The sequence below is a fragment of the Dreissena polymorpha genome, chromosome 2, assembly GCF_020536995.1.
Source record: "Dreissena polymorpha isolate Duluth1 chromosome 2, UMN_Dpol_1.0, whole genome shotgun sequence".
In the NCBI taxonomy this organism is placed as follows: domain Eukaryota; kingdom Metazoa; phylum Mollusca; class Bivalvia; order Myida; family Dreissenidae; genus Dreissena; species Dreissena polymorpha.
This window is the reverse complement of record NC_068356.1, coordinates 31,939,009-31,957,583: the sequence shown is the minus strand read 5'-3', so window position 1 is coordinate 31,957,583 and position 18,575 is coordinate 31,939,009. Positions and strand designations below refer to the sequence as shown.

General features: G+C 34.0%; 1 protein-coding gene across 1 annotated transcript in view; it reads left to right on the top strand.

The window, feature by feature from the left end:
• Positions 1-13,799, top strand: part of LOC127866499 (carbonic anhydrase 2-like) — an 82,804-nt gene extending 69,005 nt beyond the window's left edge. Inside the window, exon 8 of the mRNA XM_052407053.1 lies at positions 13,309-13,799. Coding sequence (XP_052263013.1) covers positions 13,309-13,578 — 270 coding nt within the window. The 3' untranslated portion in view covers positions 13,579-13,799. The remainder of the gene's footprint in view (positions 1-13,308) is intronic.
• Positions 13,800-18,575: the final 4,776 nt, after the last annotated feature.

The following is an 18,575-nucleotide window of genomic DNA, read 5'->3' as shown; positions in this document are numbered from 1 at the left end:
AAAGAAATACTGATTTATACAGTTGATAAAGCTCAATTAATCTGGTAAAAAATCAAAGTCTGATCTTCAATATATTAAACGAATGAATAGGTAATTGGCGTAAGATGTGAAGAGACGAAACGAAAGAACTATACATAATACTTTAGATATATACATAACAAGTACGAATGGATCCATGAGTTAATGAGTGCATAAGCGATTAGACTAGTTAATGAATTAATAATTTGATTAATGCATAACCGAACCAATGTTGAAGTAAAGAATGCCCAATGAAGGATCAAAAATTATTATTTTTTATCATTATGATTCATTATATGCTAATTGGAATGGCTGGTATCCCTTCAACCGGGTTGAACCTCCCATGCTTTTCATTGACCGTTCCAATGAGGTGGCCCCAGCTTTAAACATTACCTTGTGTTTTGAGTTAAAGGTCTTAGTGTACGTGTTGGCTTTTATTGTATAGGAATCTCATCATTTGCCCTAAATTCAAGACTAGCGGACAATATTTTTCTACTGATAATTTGTCTAGAGTTTCATTATTTCTATATATGTTTACTAATAGACCGCATAATTTTTGCGTTGAAACACCAACTTTTCCAGTTGCAAATCAATGATTAGATATGTTATTAATTTATCTTCAGTGTTTGACCGAGAATCTAAGTAACATTGATTGCGCAGCCAAGTGATACTATTTTCAACAAACAGTTTATTTCGCTCACATCTTATAATCCTAGAACTGCTAAATCATGATGTCATTGTTCCCATTCCAGTGCAGGTTAGTCTGAACAACAAGACGATGGAGATTTCCGGTGGCGGTCTAGGGGCCACGTACATCGCCGAGCAGTTTCACTTCCACTGGGGGGCCACTGACGAGCGGGGATCCGAGCACTCACTAAACGGCAAAAACTTCCCCATGGAGGTTAGTTAAAGAGACCTTTTCACGGTTTGGTAAATTTACAAAATTGAACAAAGTTGTTTCAGATTCGCAAATTTTCGTTTTAGTTATGATATTTTTGAGGAAACAGTATTACTGAACATTTACCATAGTCCAATATAGCCATTATGTGTATCTTTTGACGATTTGAAAACCTAAAACTTATAAAGCGTTGTAATGCGAAACGATTGCATAATTTGGAGAGTTCTGTTGTTGTCGTTTAAATTTACGAAACTACGAAGATTGCTTATATAACGTATAAAATACTTAAACTGTGTATACCCGGCGGAATAGCCGAGATGGCTAACGCGTTTTTACTTCAGACTTACTCCAGGACTCCGGGGGTCACTGGTTCGAGCACTGGTACCGGCTACTTTTTTTCCTTTTTTTAATTTTATTCTTATTTTTTTACTGAAGCTTTTAAGATCCAATGTTTACATTTATCAATATAAAGCATTTAATGACAAACTTCAAAATATGCAAAAATCTGTGGAAAGGCCCCTTTAATATGCCATCGACAAAGCTCAGAAAGCTGTGCAAGTGTATCGGTACCCTACGTGATATAACTTGAAATGTTTCATGGATACAAGTACGTATTCCAATTCCTATGCAGAGATTCATACTGTAACACGTATGATCTGATCATAGTTTACTTTGGAAAATTAAAGAAATCAGTCGTAGAATATAACTGCAATTTAAACCAATTAATTTGATATTCGTGAATATGCACCGTCATTCGTATTGTGCTATCGATATGAAGACATGCAGACTTGCTCCATTTCTGTGTATTGGTATGCCATCAGCTTCGCCGTTTTACATTATTAAGATAATAAATATGTTCTAGCACCGATTAAATTATGAACTCGTCTCAATCCAGTAGTTATTCAGTGTCTACATGCTCCAGATGCACATTGTTCACTACAACAAGAAGTACGCTAATTTCTCCTCCTCTATTGACAAAACGGATGGTCTCGCAGTGCTTGGATTCTTCTTTGAGGTAATTAATAATTTCCTAAACTAGCTGATGAATCGAACCATGTATATTAAGGTTCTTACGGGAGACTAAAGAATATTCGTTAACACCTTTTAATCGTTGCGTGTAGATTTGGCAATACTTAGTGAACATATCATAAAGCATTATCAAGACGTTTTTAAATGAGAAATGTGTTCTTTTAAACGACGTTGAAAGTAATATTGAGATGTAAGTTTTCCCTAAAATAATGCATGGCGGCCAAATTAAGGTAGCGCACCTCTAATGGGCACATATCCAAATATAATCTAAGTAATTATTTTCTTAATCAGCATCATTTCACTGAACTACATGCAAATTTGTAGGTAGGCTTTCCATGCTTTTTAAAAAAATATACCGATTTTTTCAAAACCACCCCCACGCTCGGCTTTTGTCCAGTTTATTTTCACCCCTGGGGTATATAAAAGTTCCATAATTCATTCAAATTTCCAAATATGGGCATGCAGTTGGTGTGTACAGATGCTGTAAAGGTGTTTAAAGTTTAAACAAGATGAAATAAGTATTCTTTTACAGACATTTATTTTTTACAAATTTTTATCTATGGAAGAGCGCCATGAAATGTAAGTGATTTCAGCCAAGTAAAAATTGGGTCGGTTAAAAACAAAGTGTCATAAAATTCAAAATAGTATCATTTAAGTCATATTTTAAACTTAGTTTTTATAGAAACACTATATACTGCAAAAATACCAAGAAATAGACAGTTTTACCGTTTACTTTTTGAAATAAAAATAAAAAACAACATTTGTAGAAAACATACTTGGAAGAAAAAACAAAACAAATAAAATATTTTACACACTACAAATTAAAAACCCTACAGAAAACTCCAAAATCCAAAATAAATGGAAAGTCCTTTTTGGAGAAAATGAACTTAATTGGAAACACATATTTACCATGCCATATAAAGCAACTATTGAAAGCACACTGAGAAATTTTCAATATAAATACATCCAAAGAATTATAGCTACAAATAAATATCTCTTTAAATGCAAATTATCTAACTCAAATCTGTGTGACTTCTGCAGTGAAAACATTGAAACTATAGAACATCTTTTTTGGGAGTGCAAACACATCCAGCCTATTTGGAATCAATTAATATCTTTTCTTGAACAACATCAACTAAACGTTAAACTATCTTTCTTAGATATAAGTTTCGGAATTAACTCATTGAAATCAATAGACTGTAATAATATTGTGAATTTTATGGTCATATTGATGAAATATTTTATCTTAAACATGAAGTACAAAAAACTAGTACCAAATTTTAATTGTTTTGTCCATAGTCTTAAACTAAAAATCCAGATTGAGAAAGAAATAGCCCTCAGTAATGACTCATTACAAATCTTTGAACAAAAATGGAATCGGATTAAATTCTCATAATGTTTTGTCCACTTATATACATTCACTATAATGTTAGTTTATCTCTCTAAAACAGTTATGTTTATTTATTTATTTTTGTCAATCTGACAAGATCACTGTGAATATACAACAAAACACACAAGTCCAGCATGCTTTCTTACGACTTTATACAACTCATCATTTTTCATAACTATTCCTCTGTTGTTCTTTTCTTTTCTCTCTAAAAAAATATATATTAGCATATCTTGTATAACATGTTTGAACTTTATTGCTTTGTACAATCACTATGTTGTATGATCATATACATGTTTACATTGTATGTATGATATTGAATTATAAAAAAAAAAAAAAAAAAAAAAAAAAAAAAAAAAATAAAAATAAAAAAAAAATAAAAATGCAACATGCATGGTTCGTATTTTCAACAGTAAATCACCCAATTTCGCCATAACGTTGTTTTAATTTTAATAATTGAAGAATGTGCATAAAAATTGCAACATATTTAACAATAAATATAGCTTATATCCCATATTAAATCAAATTACGTTAGAAAATAAATAAAACGCGTCGCAAAAAAGTATACGTCGTCGGCAGGATTCGAACCTGCGCGGGAATATCCCAAAATATTTCTAGTCTATCGCCTTAACCACTAGGCTACGGCACCTAATAGTAGACTCTTCAACCTTCAAACAAATCGCGGGAAATCATTAGAGGTGCGCTACCTTAACAGTAACCTTACTATCGGAACTCATATTGTTCGGGGCCTCTCAGAATACATCTCGGGCCCTAAATTCCTCTAACACCCTAAGAAAACATATCCTGCCGGAATAGACACTGATATAAGCTCAGACATAAATACGTGTATGTAAACCCGGAATAAACGACCATATACTGCCACATGTTTTCACCATTAGAAACATACATATTTGCGGCAACTCGGCAACAAAAAATGTAGACAAATTTTCGGAAAGGTAAATGAAAAACCGGTAAATATCTGTTTAAAATCATAAACTATACTTTTAAGTAGTACTTTTAAGTATTAATGCAAATAGTGTATTTTCGTCACGCAGATAAAGCTAAAGAAATATTGATACAAGTTTGTCCTATTATCGCAACTTCTTTTACAAAGCTTATTTTATTTTAAGGAATGATAATACATAGCATAGACTGTAAAACATCTACTGAAGAAGTTGGCATACGACAATTGTAAATAGTATTAAGTAGGCTTAATGGAAAGCTTTTTTTCGTTACGTTAACGAATGCATCATTCCGTGTCTGCAGCGCAATTACTAATAATGATTTATTATATTCAATAGAAGCGTGTTTGTGTTTTCATAAATGCATGTTTTATTTGCTCGTGTAAGTAATTATCTAAGTTTTAATCCGCAAGTATTTACAACGGATATTGGTGAACATTACATCATTGTCGTAATTTTGCATTCAAACAAAATAAGAAAATATGCGCATTAATATGACGAAATTTTCCTGCTGTATAATTATCTCACTTAAATCATTGTTAAACCCCATCTTAAACAGCAGCGCCAAAAAATAAAAATGTGAAAATATGTATTGTTATGTTGCAGGTATTTTTTAAAATGATATTATTAACTTTATTTGATAGTAAAATAAACAAGTTTATGTTTTTTTGTAAATGTAACGATTATACCTTATATATGATGTTATAGTAAACGAGAACGCACGTTCAATGAACAAACGTATAATAATGGTATTCCTAGGTTGGCCGTTTCAACGTACATTTTCAAGATATCATCAATCATTTTGGTGACATTCAGTACAAAAGTAAGTACAGTCAATTACTTAATACAAGCATAATCTGAAAAGTACACATTACATTTATTCAAGAGCCTTGCCATAATAACCTTACCGTTTGTTTTTGCGAACTCACTCTGTACTGATTCACTATTGTGCATTTTCATTTGCACTTTTATTTATTACTAAAATATAATTGCTCTCGTTATTCATAGGCAATACTATTGCCTTAACATTATGATATGCATATGTAAACATCACATTATATTCTAGCACACATTTTGCGTATTGTTTCTTTATCTTCACTCTTTGTGCCTTGCCTCACACGTCTGATTTCTTTTCTTAAATCACCTCATTGTAAAATAAGTTGTTTATCTTTTTGTAATTTTGTTTATTACTTTATGTGATTTTGTATGTATATTTTAGCACAACGAGGTACGAATTGTAAAACAATACTTGAATTTCATTAATAAGCTTAGAGCTAATTAAATATAATGTTTATGGTGTTTTGAAGTATTTCATCTGCAATTATTTTCCCTTATTCAAGCTTTGTTTCGATATGGGTTAATTGTTCAGAGTAGTGCAAGTCACATGACCTTTCAAAAATTATCTCCGCTATCTTTGAATTTTAAAATGTGTTTGCTAGTGGTGATGTAGAGAGAATATATATAGTTATGTAGTTTTTACCCTCATGATATGCGAATATGTACATTCTTATTTATGGGTGATTTTTGTCGTAATGCTTGCAAATGTCATAACTATTGGAATAGCGATAAATGTTACTTAAGCGATCCTGATTTAAACTGTAGCGATAATATTTCAAGCACTAGTGAAATTGCGTATACTATTTGTTTTCGTATATATCTTCTATACATCCCTGTATGCAAGTTAAAAAAGTTTATAGCTTTTTTGATTGTATAATAACAGCTTTTGATTTATAGCTGATTTGTGCTTATACCTTAAGCTCACAACCTTACAGAAAAATATTTCTCAAAAACGATTTCATTATTGTATCCTTTATTTTCCTACATATATTTTCAATTTCTTTTTTTTTACTTATACGGCTTCAATTTTAACGTTGCTATTTCAATAATTATCTCGTTTTATGTTTATTATTTATATTATTTCTTTGTTTTAATAGGTTTAATTGTTATGTTTTTTCACAGTCTCATAAACACAGGCAGCAGTATCATAAATTTGCCCCCCCCCCCCTCCGGACCCTCGGGACCCTACCCCCCCCCCCCCCCGGAGCTTACCTCAGGGGTTCCAGATTGTTAAATGTACACCTATTGTGTATTGTTTGACTTTTCTACAACGAATATTGACAAAAATTCACAGTTTGTAAAATACCCCACGTATATGTATTATATATACACAAGGCATGAAACCCACCATATACCTAATGCTGAAAGATTGTGGAACACGGGACGTGACCGTTTTCATCGAGAACACACGTGTTTCCATGCAGTTGCCGACAAAATGCAACTGGATTCGTTAAAAGACATCAAAAGAAACGTGATTACACAACTTATCGATCTCCTGATCGGCTAATAACGTTAATATTTAATTAACTTCAACTTTCTCGCTACATGTAACTCGGTGTTTCGTCTACACATGTACAGCATTTTAATTTTATAACGCGTCATCTGGTTGGTTGTTCTAATAGCCAGCAATGTGTTGACCAATGATATGGCGTTTTTCAACCGAGCATTCGGTCGACAAAAGATGGCAGCAAAACACAGACATGTATCGAGAAAGTCGAAGTTAATTGAATAATATAGTCGGAGGGGGGGGGGGGGGTAAGGTCCAGGAGGGGGTAGGGTCCGGGAGGGGGAATTTGTGATACTGCTGCCTGTTCTTATATTTTTTCCATATTGATATTAGGATAAAGACGTTTTCATATAAACCAAAGTTTATTATTCTTTAACAAACGTTATACAATAACATTGCTTATGATTGTTCTTATACAGGCAACAGGCGCACAGCAAAAACGAAAATCACAATGCAAATATCCGTGTTACGTACATTGTAGTATTTACAAATCACAACCAAAACAGCAATGCGAATGACGTCGGACATTTACGATAAAATTTCCAGAAGTCCTGTATAAATCCCATAACTGGCAGTCCTCTTGTTCTACAACAAATACGTCTTTGTTTTGTTCACTCCCAGTGTCAGACTCGAACTCTACAGATACAGTTTCCAAACTAGCACTGACTGTGGATTTATATTGCTTGGTACCATGGTCAGTCTGACATGTCTGAGTGGCATCAATAGTTTGAACCGGGGTCGGGGAAGTGGCAACGCAGTATGTCTCTGTGCCAACCTTGGCATGATCCGACGTACTACTAGTAACATTGGGGCTACTCGCACTCGTGACATTGACTGTCGAAATGAACCTTGACAATAAAATGAAACTTCTTATCTGTTAAAACATTTTGACTGGTATACGTTTATTTTACTTCGATAGATTGTTTTACGATAAAGTAGAACGGTTCACTACCAACCAGTCGAGCCAAATTGCTATTTGCATTGGTGACGTAACTAACTCTAAGTGTTATTCTCAGAACCAGTCGAATCATGCATGGAGCTTCGCCAATCTCTTGCACGACGGTTACATTACATTCACCTCTGTGAGGGGGTCAGAACGGACTATTTTTATGAGAGTGTCTCATTTATGTAATGTTATGATCAGTCAAAGCGTTCATCACTGGCGCGTGTGAAACTGCGCGGAAAAATCCATCTCCGTAAATGGGCAATAAACAAGATCCAAAACTATGCATAAAATATACAAGGTTGGTGTCAGATATTGCGTAAACTAAAAAAGAAGTTTCATTTTTTGATGTCTCTCATCCTCAATTTCTAAATAAATATACTTTGACTTTTGTGCTCGGTTTGAACAAGATTTTTGGTCATACATTGCTGCCGAGCCCGCTGCAGAGGTGTATGTGAGAGCAAGGAACGACAACTCTGCGTGGAGATTGTGAGCTTCGCGTCGAAAGCGAAACACAATCGATTTGTTGAAATGGCGTTAACTGATTTCATTTTTAGTCAAAATTGTATTGCGATAGCGGGCAACGACACCAACTTTTGAATGACCTTGTAAACATATGATGCGAAAGCAAGCATTTCAATCGGCTGTAAAGTTTCACCGAGTACTAAAGGGTTTCATACTGTGGTTAAAAATAATTATGCATATAACACAGCATTAAGGGGTGTTGCTGCAGTTTTGCTGATTTTTTTCCATCTCATAGATTTTGTCAAAAAATTATATTAAAGATATCTATATTAATACAATATGAAAAATTAAATAATAACATAGGGTCACCGGCCTTGTTTTGATTTTTTTTCACCATTATATAACATGTACTTTTAAAATAAAACTGAAAAATATATCATTGCGTAAAAATAATGAATAACCTATAAAATTGGCAACATGTAGATATTATATAATCTAAGATACATCATATACCATTTAATTGAACCACACACTACCAATAAAATGGAGTACACAAGTTAAATTTTAAGAATTTTTTTAATATAATTTTTATGTAACCCAAAAAACGTCATTTTTCTATTGTAAACACATAGATGGAATTTAAATTTTCCTGTCAAATAGAATTCTGCGAAACTGCTCACATATGTTCATCTACGTATAGTCATCATAAAACACAAATAAAAAAGCTGTTATCGCATTTTAAACAGAGATTTTGTGTTTTAACAATCCCTACCGTCAGCATTTTTATGTTGTCTGGAAATTTATTTCAATCAGATACAGTAGATGAAACGAAATAACTAGAATATAGTGTATAGTGACTTCCGGACTTTAACTGTTTGTAGATTTGATGCATTTCTTAGATAGCAATTGCTACATGAACCAACTGTTGAAGGCAAGAAAGATGGTATGTAGATTGTATGTATTTTCGAATATTGTAGAAATGTATGTTATACATTAAAATTAATAATGTTTGCTGATGGTTTCCCATCCTAGCCAATAAAAAATGTCTTCTACTAAAACTTAACGTGTGTTTCCAGATGTTATTCGCTTGGCCTCATAATGGTGTTGTTAAAGTTCATCTTTTTCATATTGTGTACATGTATCAAAGATGTCTGAATATTCAAGAAAAGCATATTTTCACGGGCGTTTTTCTACGATTTTTTTTTAATCGAAGCATTATATGGATTCGTTTTCATGCTTGTTCCTTTATAAACGATATATGTGCATGCCAAGTACAGTCATTACACAGAAATACACCTGAATGTATATGGACGTTAACAATCGGTATATTAAAATTCTGCGAAGTCAATGATAGATGAAATGGTTTGTTTTATTTTCGAGATATAAGAATCGATTTTGAGGGTTAAAGCTTGCAATAAGTACACCGGCAAGACTTTCCATAGGATTGGAATTCGCCTGTGTTAAGATTACTTTATATTTTCAATCAGAACGATAGTTGGACATAAAAGATAATAAATGTGCTGGGATACCTGCATTTTGTAATTGAAATATACGCCATTGTGCCACACTCTATCAAAAGCTTTACTTAGACCAAAAAAATACAACTCTGACCTCTAGACCTGTGCTAAATGTATTATAAATATATTTATGTTGGTAAACAGGCAAAAAGACAGTGGGCGTAAAAAAATGTATTTACATGTTGCAAATTAAAATGTGTTGGTGAAATATTCTCTGAATGACCTTCTCAGTAGTATTAAAGAGTGATATATGTTGTCGATAATTAGACCTTAAAGCTTGATCACTTTTTTTGAAAACCGTGCCAAACATTTACAATTTTCCAACAAGAAAGCATTGTTCATGGATGTAGACTATAGTTAAACATATCACAAGATGTATCTGATTGATACATTCCCTCTTTGAGAATCCGATTGTATATCCCTTTAGGACCGGAAGCTTTTCAAACCTTAAGACAGTTTATTTCACCAACGAATCCCTCCTTTGTTATATGAATTTAAACGTATGCATTGTGCATAGATGGGAGATCAAGCTTGCTTTCGTCAATTTAGCACTGGCTTGGCAAATATCTGTTTAACATATCAGCTGTACAAGGTCCATCCGCTACAAATGCAGTTGGTTTTGATCATCTTAAAGAGGTGGCATTGAATCGTTTGTGCTAGCTGGATACGTTCGGAGCGTCTTCAGCCAGTCTTAAGCTCACAGTTCACATCACTTATCTTTATTCGCAATATTGCAAAAAATATTCGTTTATTTAATAAAGTAAAAGTAAAGCAACCTCATTACTGAGACAACAAATGTGACCGGTGCATATCAGTAGTCCATTGTTTGGCCTTTCGGTATAAACGTTTTCGTCGCAGTTTTTTTCTTAATGATAGTGTGTATCCGTTGAAGATCACGAGGGCGTATACATACATTTTTATTTTGAATATACTATCTTGTAATTTTTAATATTATTTTTGTATTTTCAGCGTAAATATCAAGATTTTCACATTTTTGTACATCCTAATGAGAATTGATCATTAATTGTTTTTATTTTAATAATCCCCATCGTCGTAACGCCATGTAAAAAAAAATAATTTCATTTTGGATTTGTAGATTGCAATGTTAAAAGAACTGGACAGTGGTTACAAACAATTTGATCTAAAACGGGTTTTTTCCAGAGAGCATTATCATTACTTACAAAGTCAATTATGGAAGATGTTTACTCCGTATAATGTGTTGGTTTATATATAAAGTTTGTTAGGTCATATTGGATAAATACTTCGTCAGTTATTCGTGCCGATGTTTCGGCTAGAAGATTTATATTGAAATTACCTGCAATAATACTATCATAAATGCGTGTTTCTCTGGCTAGTCCTAAAGAATCGTCGATAAAATTCATGTATGATCTATCCGCTCTAGGTTGTCTATAAAAACCGCACAACAGAAATTGACTTATTTATTTAGGGAAAGGCTTCAAACATAAAATTGGAATAGGAAACCAAAAATTTATACTATAAAATTGTAAGTAAAATGGTGTAGGTTTACTCGAGGAACTTCATTTACCAATATTTTTCAAAATTTGAAAGGACAATATTAAAAACTTATTGATTTGAGTGAAATATAAAGAAGCTAAGATAGGGTAAAATACTCAATATTTAAAATGTTACATAACCAATGACATGATTATGTGTTCACTCATCTCTAACGTACATTAGTGTGCTACGCGTTTATTTGTCATGTTAACGGGTTTCAGACTTATTTTGTAAATACACCACATAACTTTTTATATGGAGTTTCTTGCTTATGTTTAGGCTTATTTCGATGTATTTTAAAGTAATTTGAAAATAATGTTATAACTTATAACGTTAAGTTGTCCATATATTAAGTACGTATAAGCAAAAACATATTTAGATTATTATACATATGAATGCAGTATTGTGTACGTTTTAATGGAAATACTAGAAACAGTATTGGTGTCCTTTTCCGCATTTGAACAAACCTACCACATGTTGGTTTATCAATTTAAGGAGCCTTTTGAATTACATAGTCTAATATTATTATGTATACAATGTGCATTGGAAACAAAGGCAATTAGCTTTAAGTATGTCTATGAGAAGCAAACGCAAACATTTCAAAATCTCATTAAAAGCAAATGGAAATATTTCAGTCAATTGCAATATGATATACTAGTATGTATATTTGATATGTTACGCGCATATTTTCAACGGCAATATTTCAATTCGTATCAAGAGTACTTTTATTGTTTAGCAAATTTCAACGTAAGCACACGGTTTATGTGGTTTCTGTTTATAAAATTGTAGTCACGTAGTTGCAAGCTTAGTAATTGAAACAAAAATTAACAGGAAATCGTGATAATCGTGCATGTGAGAGTGTCAACTGGAGGGACAAGAACATGATATAATAATACGGTTAACTTATTTTTAGAAACTAATTATTTACTTTTGCTGAGACGCATATAGCACATATGTATAATAAAGATTACAAAATATTTCCACATCAGAAAATAAATTACAAGTTTACTATGTAAAACTCTGGTATATTTGCTTAGGTGAATACTGGACTATGTTTGTTTTTACTTGCGCACGGATTTAAAACAACTTAAGTATATAACATATAAGTCATATCATATGTTTTGTTCTCCCAAAGGCACTCTCTACAAAATTATCCTTTTTAACATTTCCATCCGCGTTCCCTGTGTTAAGTTGTATTTTACATCGAAAATGTGAAGGCATTTGTTAGTTCATTTAGTTTACTTCATTTTCCTGAACTGAAAAGAAGAAAGGTTATATTAAATTCAAAACAAAATAAGTTTAATGCACATATCAAACGTTGTATCTTTCATGTATTTTGTTTGTTTGTTTTTTTGGAAGGGGGTATCAACAAACGTCCCACGCACATAAACTCTATATATGGAGATGTTTCCTTTCAAACTCTACAACATAGATTTGAATGCAATATTTTTTTCAGATGAGCATGTCAATATCAATTCCATCCCCATGATAAAACTGATGCCTGCCCGTCTCACCAACTACTACCGCTATCTCGGTAGTCTGACCACGCCCCCTTGCTATGAAAGTGTCATATGGACCATTTTCCATGAAACCATTGAGATAGCAGAGGAGCAGGTGAGATTTTCTCCCCTTGTGAAGTCTCGTTGTTACCCATATGTATATATTTATGACAAAACATGTGCATACATGCCTTACTTTTTCACCTTTGCCATTTTCGTAACTCTTAACTTTACTAAATAAGTATCAAGAATAAGTCTGTTTTTACTCATTGTCAGGATGTGTCATGGAAGTTCGTATAGACAGATAGACAGACAGCGAACAGAGAGAAAGACAGACAGCGAACAGACAGACGGACGGACGGATGGACAGACAGACAGACAGACAGGCAGATAGACTCATTTTCTTCTTAATATCTAAACCATTAAAAAACATAACTTACAGCAAGATCGACTTATTTTCTGTCTGTAGAAAAATACTTACTTATATACACTTATTTCGACTATAAAGTTTTTTTTTGTTTAACGTATACATGCCATTCGTGACCCAAACTTATCTGAGCATGGTGTATGCCAACTGTTTACGGTCTTCCATTTTCAAAATAATAAAGCAATGTTTTGATTGGTCAAGTAAACGATTGTCAGTAGGTATCATTTACTAGTGTTCATCAGACGCCTGTGCTTAGCAAATGTTTTAAATTTGAATTGCATTAGATTGATACTATGTCTTCCAGTTGTTAGAATTCCGCACAACCATCTTCGAAAATAACAAAACCGACGGCGGCGTTTCAATTGACATATCCGACGATTACCGACCCGTCCAGTGCATGTTCCGACGCCGACTGTATGCCAGCCATCCATCCCTGAAATACGAGGCGGCGGTCGAGGAAACAGGAAACGGAAATAGCGGTGTCTCAAATGGACCGCACCGTATAAGCCTCTTTTTTATGTATTCAGTTTGCACATGGTTTTACTATTATTTTTGTTCCTTTATGAACATGTAAAGTGTTAATTGGGTATTTTTTCGCGTCTCTTTCTGTTCATTGAAATTGTTTTACCTCAGTAGTTTACTTTGATCAGAAGTTGCCTGCAGCCTGTATTTAGTAATTATTTTCTAACAACAAAATGCCATAGATGTATAGAAAGTACCATGTGATATAGAGAATAACTCATAAAGTGTATCAGGCAGCTCTATATCAGTTATATATCAGTGTAGCTGTACGATATAAAATCAAAGTACTGACAGTACTGGTGTGACGATGCTTTTGAAGAGGATTGATATAAAAGCTTCTATTTAAGTTTATCTACATCACCACAATTGTGTATGTGGGTACGAAAATTTTGGGTAGGAAAAAAATGGGTACGAAAATTTTGGGTACAAAAATTATGCCAAAAAAAATTAAGTACGTCAAAAGATTTGGTTACGAAAAAAAATTGGGTATGAAAAAAATTGGGTACGAACAAAAATTTGGTTACGAGCAAAAATTTGGGTACGAAAAAAAAATTGGGTACGAAAAAATTGGGTACGAAAAATGTAGGGTACGAAAAAAAATTGGGGGTACGGGGAAGTAGTACCCGTGGGGAACTTGATCCTTTCAGCGAAACTGGGAGGCGGGTTACATTCTCGATCAAATATAACAAGAAATATCTTTAAAAAGGTATTCGACGTGTATTTTATGTACTACTTATATTAAAAAAACTGTCCGTTACAGTAAAACGTGTGTGGGTTATAACATTACGTTTCAGCAAATAAATTCAAAACTTGACATGCTCTTTAATTACACCATGCTCTTTAATTTCACATGTATATCATACCAAACTTAATATTTCGTTGTTTCCTTTCCTAAGTTAATGATGCTATGTGTACGGACGTGATTTCACAATCCCATGTGCATGAACATATACTTTTTCTCTTTTGATTATTTTTCTTTTTCTTTAATTCAATAAGCTTAGGCATGTTTATTCGTTAAGTACGGCAATAATTTCATGATGATTCCCGAGCGAAAGTGGATATGAGCACATAGTCGTTAGAGCACTTGAATACGTGAGTTCGCCCATGAACACATGGTAAGGTTAACTAAATCTCCGCGATATGACCTAATATGTGTTTAAAACAGCAAACAATATCCAACAAACGAATGAATTGTCAAACATAGTATGTGCACTGATGTGGCTCTGTAATTTATGTTTGAAAAGTTTATTAAATATGCAAAATGAGAAAGCACGCAGAAGAGCGAGAATCACAAATACATTACTGTGTGTATTTCAGAGTTTATTTACAGGTACTACTGGCCTCTTCACGAGGTTATGGTAGCCCGACCTGCCCCTGTGACCTTTCAGGGGAGAAAAATTAATTTAGAGCCAAAGTAGGTCAAATTTACCCCGGCTTCCCGGGTATTCGCCAAAGAAATAATTTAGATGCAAATAGACCAGTGCACGGTGGCCAATGAGACCTTAATGTGCACTGGTAGTTAGACGATCTCAAAAGACAAATTCATGTCTGAACGCAGCACCGCTGCAGCACACAGCTCCGCCTTTATGGCCCACTTGTTGTCATCAGCCGTCGTCTTCATCCCCGAGACGGTTTCCCCAGCGCGTTGAGCGCACTAGGTACCGCCGCCCCGGGGTCCCTCTTTAAAGCCACCCCCTCGATGTTCTTGGGTTCCCCCCCCCCGCGCAGAAGCACAGACCCAGGTCCGTCCCGTATGTCCCCCACACTGGTGGTCTCGCTGTCCCGCCGTCCCCGGCCCTCTTCAGACGGGACCTCTGGTAGGTCCGGGCCGGCGAACTCTCGACGATAAACAGCGGGTGACAAGTCCGCTGCATCTTGGAGAAGACAGCAATCCCAGCAGTGTGGGAGACGTCCGGCTCGAGGGTGACGGACTCTGCTGGATTAGCAGAGCCACCCGCAGAAGTTCCCCTCTATAAGGAAATATGTACAGGTGAGAAAATCTTCTGCGGGCGACTATCGCCTCGGTCGAGCAGCAGCTGACCGAGCACAAATACATTACGGCTATTATGATGTTTATATACCATAGTCGCTACAACGTTTACAAATGGCAGGTTCGAAATAATTCGTTTTCTTTACACTCATGATCGCGTTGAAAGTTAATTATACACGTTTTAATTCGCAATTTATTTACTGAATCACGACAAATGTCAAATACAATACAGAAAATGCATAGTTGTTTCATTCATCTATAAACATATAATGGATTGAATATAACTGATTTAAAATTAACGTTTTCAAACTATTATTAAATCTTTTCCCAGAATATGCTGTCCTATTTATAGCTGAGCTTCCTATACCTTTATCAATGATAATCAGCGAGGTATGCCGATTAGAAAAATCGAGCTATCTCAATCGGACTGGCTCGGTCTTTTACATAGGTTGCCATTGTGAAGAATTTGTTCATGATATGATAACTTAGACGTTTAAGTAACAAACTCGATGTATTGCATGACAATTCCATTGCATGATGCGGCGTCTCATCAGGGTCTGCGCTGTTTGCTAAAAGGAATTTCTGTAAGAAATATTCTAAGTATAGACATAAATATACTAGACATAATTTTGGAAATAAATTGATCCATTTAGAAGGATGGGAGAGTCCACTAGGCATAAATGGGTTAAGTTACATAAAAGATGCCAGCAAAGCTGTGAAGTAGGAGAACAAGCAGTAGCGTAGATTTATCCAATACGCTCCTGCGTGCTTTAATGTGATATAAAAATAATCATATTTATCAACATACCCGTAGGTACAGTATGTTTGACAAGCCCAACCTCTGGGCGCTCCTGTTATGTTGTGTCTATATAAATCATTAATGAATAGTCTAGCAAAGTCAGATGTGTAAATATGTTAAAGTGTAAATGTTAGTTTAGTTTAAACCTATTTATTTAAGCTCGATTGCATCGAAAGCCTAAGGCTTATATAAACGCTCTCGAGTCCGTTTCCTGGGCCTAGAACCAGTACTTGGTGTCTTTGGGGGAGATCTAAAGAACGCTCCCACAGAGGGGATCGAACCCGTGACCTCCCGGTCGCTAGGCGGACACCATATCCATTACACCACGGCGACCTAAATGTAAATGTTTAAGTGTAAATAAGATAAATACTTAACATGTGCATGCATATGACTTTATGCCCCTTTATATCATACAAACATTAAACTATTTATTATATGATTTTGTATTTGTGTACGTGTAATAATGCGTTCAGGTGTATTACAAATAAGAGACTTTAAACAAATTAATAATGATAAAAATACTTCCCCATGTTATTCGTAGTATAAAATAATGTTTGTAACTACAGGTTTCATTTATAGTATCATGGTTATACGTGATAATGTGGGGGGGGGTTTTCGGAAAAAAATGAACGTTTAATGAACGTGTCTTTTTTATTTCCTGTAGCATTAGGAAATTCGGTTACTCGTGTATAATAACCTACGTAATTTATGGCATCATGGGACAACGACAGAAAGAAAAAAGAAGTAGGAAAATAAGCTAGATATGCAATTGTTCGAGTGTTTAAACCTTTTCGCTAACTATTTGAGTGCCAAGGTTTCGATTTCAATATCCTTGCCACACATTGTTCGACATCCCGCACCTTCAGAATTGCAATTTAATAAAGAATATAGAAATGACACTTTATTGAGTATAGCAACAATGAAAGCAATAAGCATACCATAATTGTAATCTTTGTTGAGAAGTAATACATGGTCCTCAAAAACTGAGGAAAATAAAAAAAAGACATGCCTTTTCCTGACGTAAATCAGCAACATCGCTACCGGTATCAGAAAAAAATAGCATAACTTAGTCAAAGCTTTTACATAACAAAACAACGAAAAGATGTAACTAAAAATTCTCAAGATTGTTTCTTGTATTCCAGATTATACAAATTTACCAGCAGAACATTCTTATCAATCGAATGTTAGATTTACCGTTTAGATAAAAACACATACTATTGTATTTTCTTACGAATAGTTTTACATTAAAGGGATCTTTTCACGCTTTGGTAAATTGACAAAATTGAAAAAAGTTGTTTCAGATTCGTAAGTTTTCGTTTTAGTTATGATATTTGTGAGGAAACAGTAATAATGAACATTAACCATGCTCTAATATAGCCATTATATGCATCTTTTGACGATTTTAAAACCTAAAAGTTATAAAGCGTTGCAACGCGAAACGATTGAATAATTTGGAGAGTTCTGTTTTTGTCGTTAAATTTTGTGAAACTACGAAGATTGCTTATATAAGGTATAAAATACATCAACAATGTGTATTCGGCGGAATAGCTCAGTAGGCTAAATTGTTTTTACTTCAGGACTCTGGCAGGACTCCAGGGGTCACTGGTTCGAAACCTGCTCCGGGCAATGTTCTTTTCCTTTTTTTATTTTTTTTCTTGATTTTTTACTGGAGCTTTTACGATCCAATGTTTACATTTATCAATATAAAGCATTTAATTAATAAGTTAAAAAAATGCCAAAATCTGTGAAAAGGCCCCTTTAAGGACAAAATATTGAAGATTGAATCCCCTTTTAGAAATCAGAATTAAGCGACCGACAATATATTATTCTGTTCGCATGTACATGCGATGCGTGTATTTATGACTTAAGTTGAATTCAACTTTATTCCCTAAAATTGAAAACCCAAGCGCATATAAAGTAAACATAGCGCATAGCATACAACACATTGTAAACGACTTGCTTACGAGGTAAACGATATGTAATGTTATTTAGAGTAAACGAGTGCGTGAATGATGCATTTAATGTTAACAAGTCAAATATTTTGAATTACTTAACATGTCCTGAAATACATGTAAGTCAACGTAAGCTATAAAAATATTTGTTGATTGATTTTATTATCAATATATATCAGCGCCGGTCATCGATGCTAAAAGCCTTTCTTCATTAGGCAAAACAAGAATGTAGTCGGTGTAAACATTTTATAAGAATCTGCAATGCAATAATCCTGTGTTGTTAGTTTAAACCTATTTATTTTAGCTCG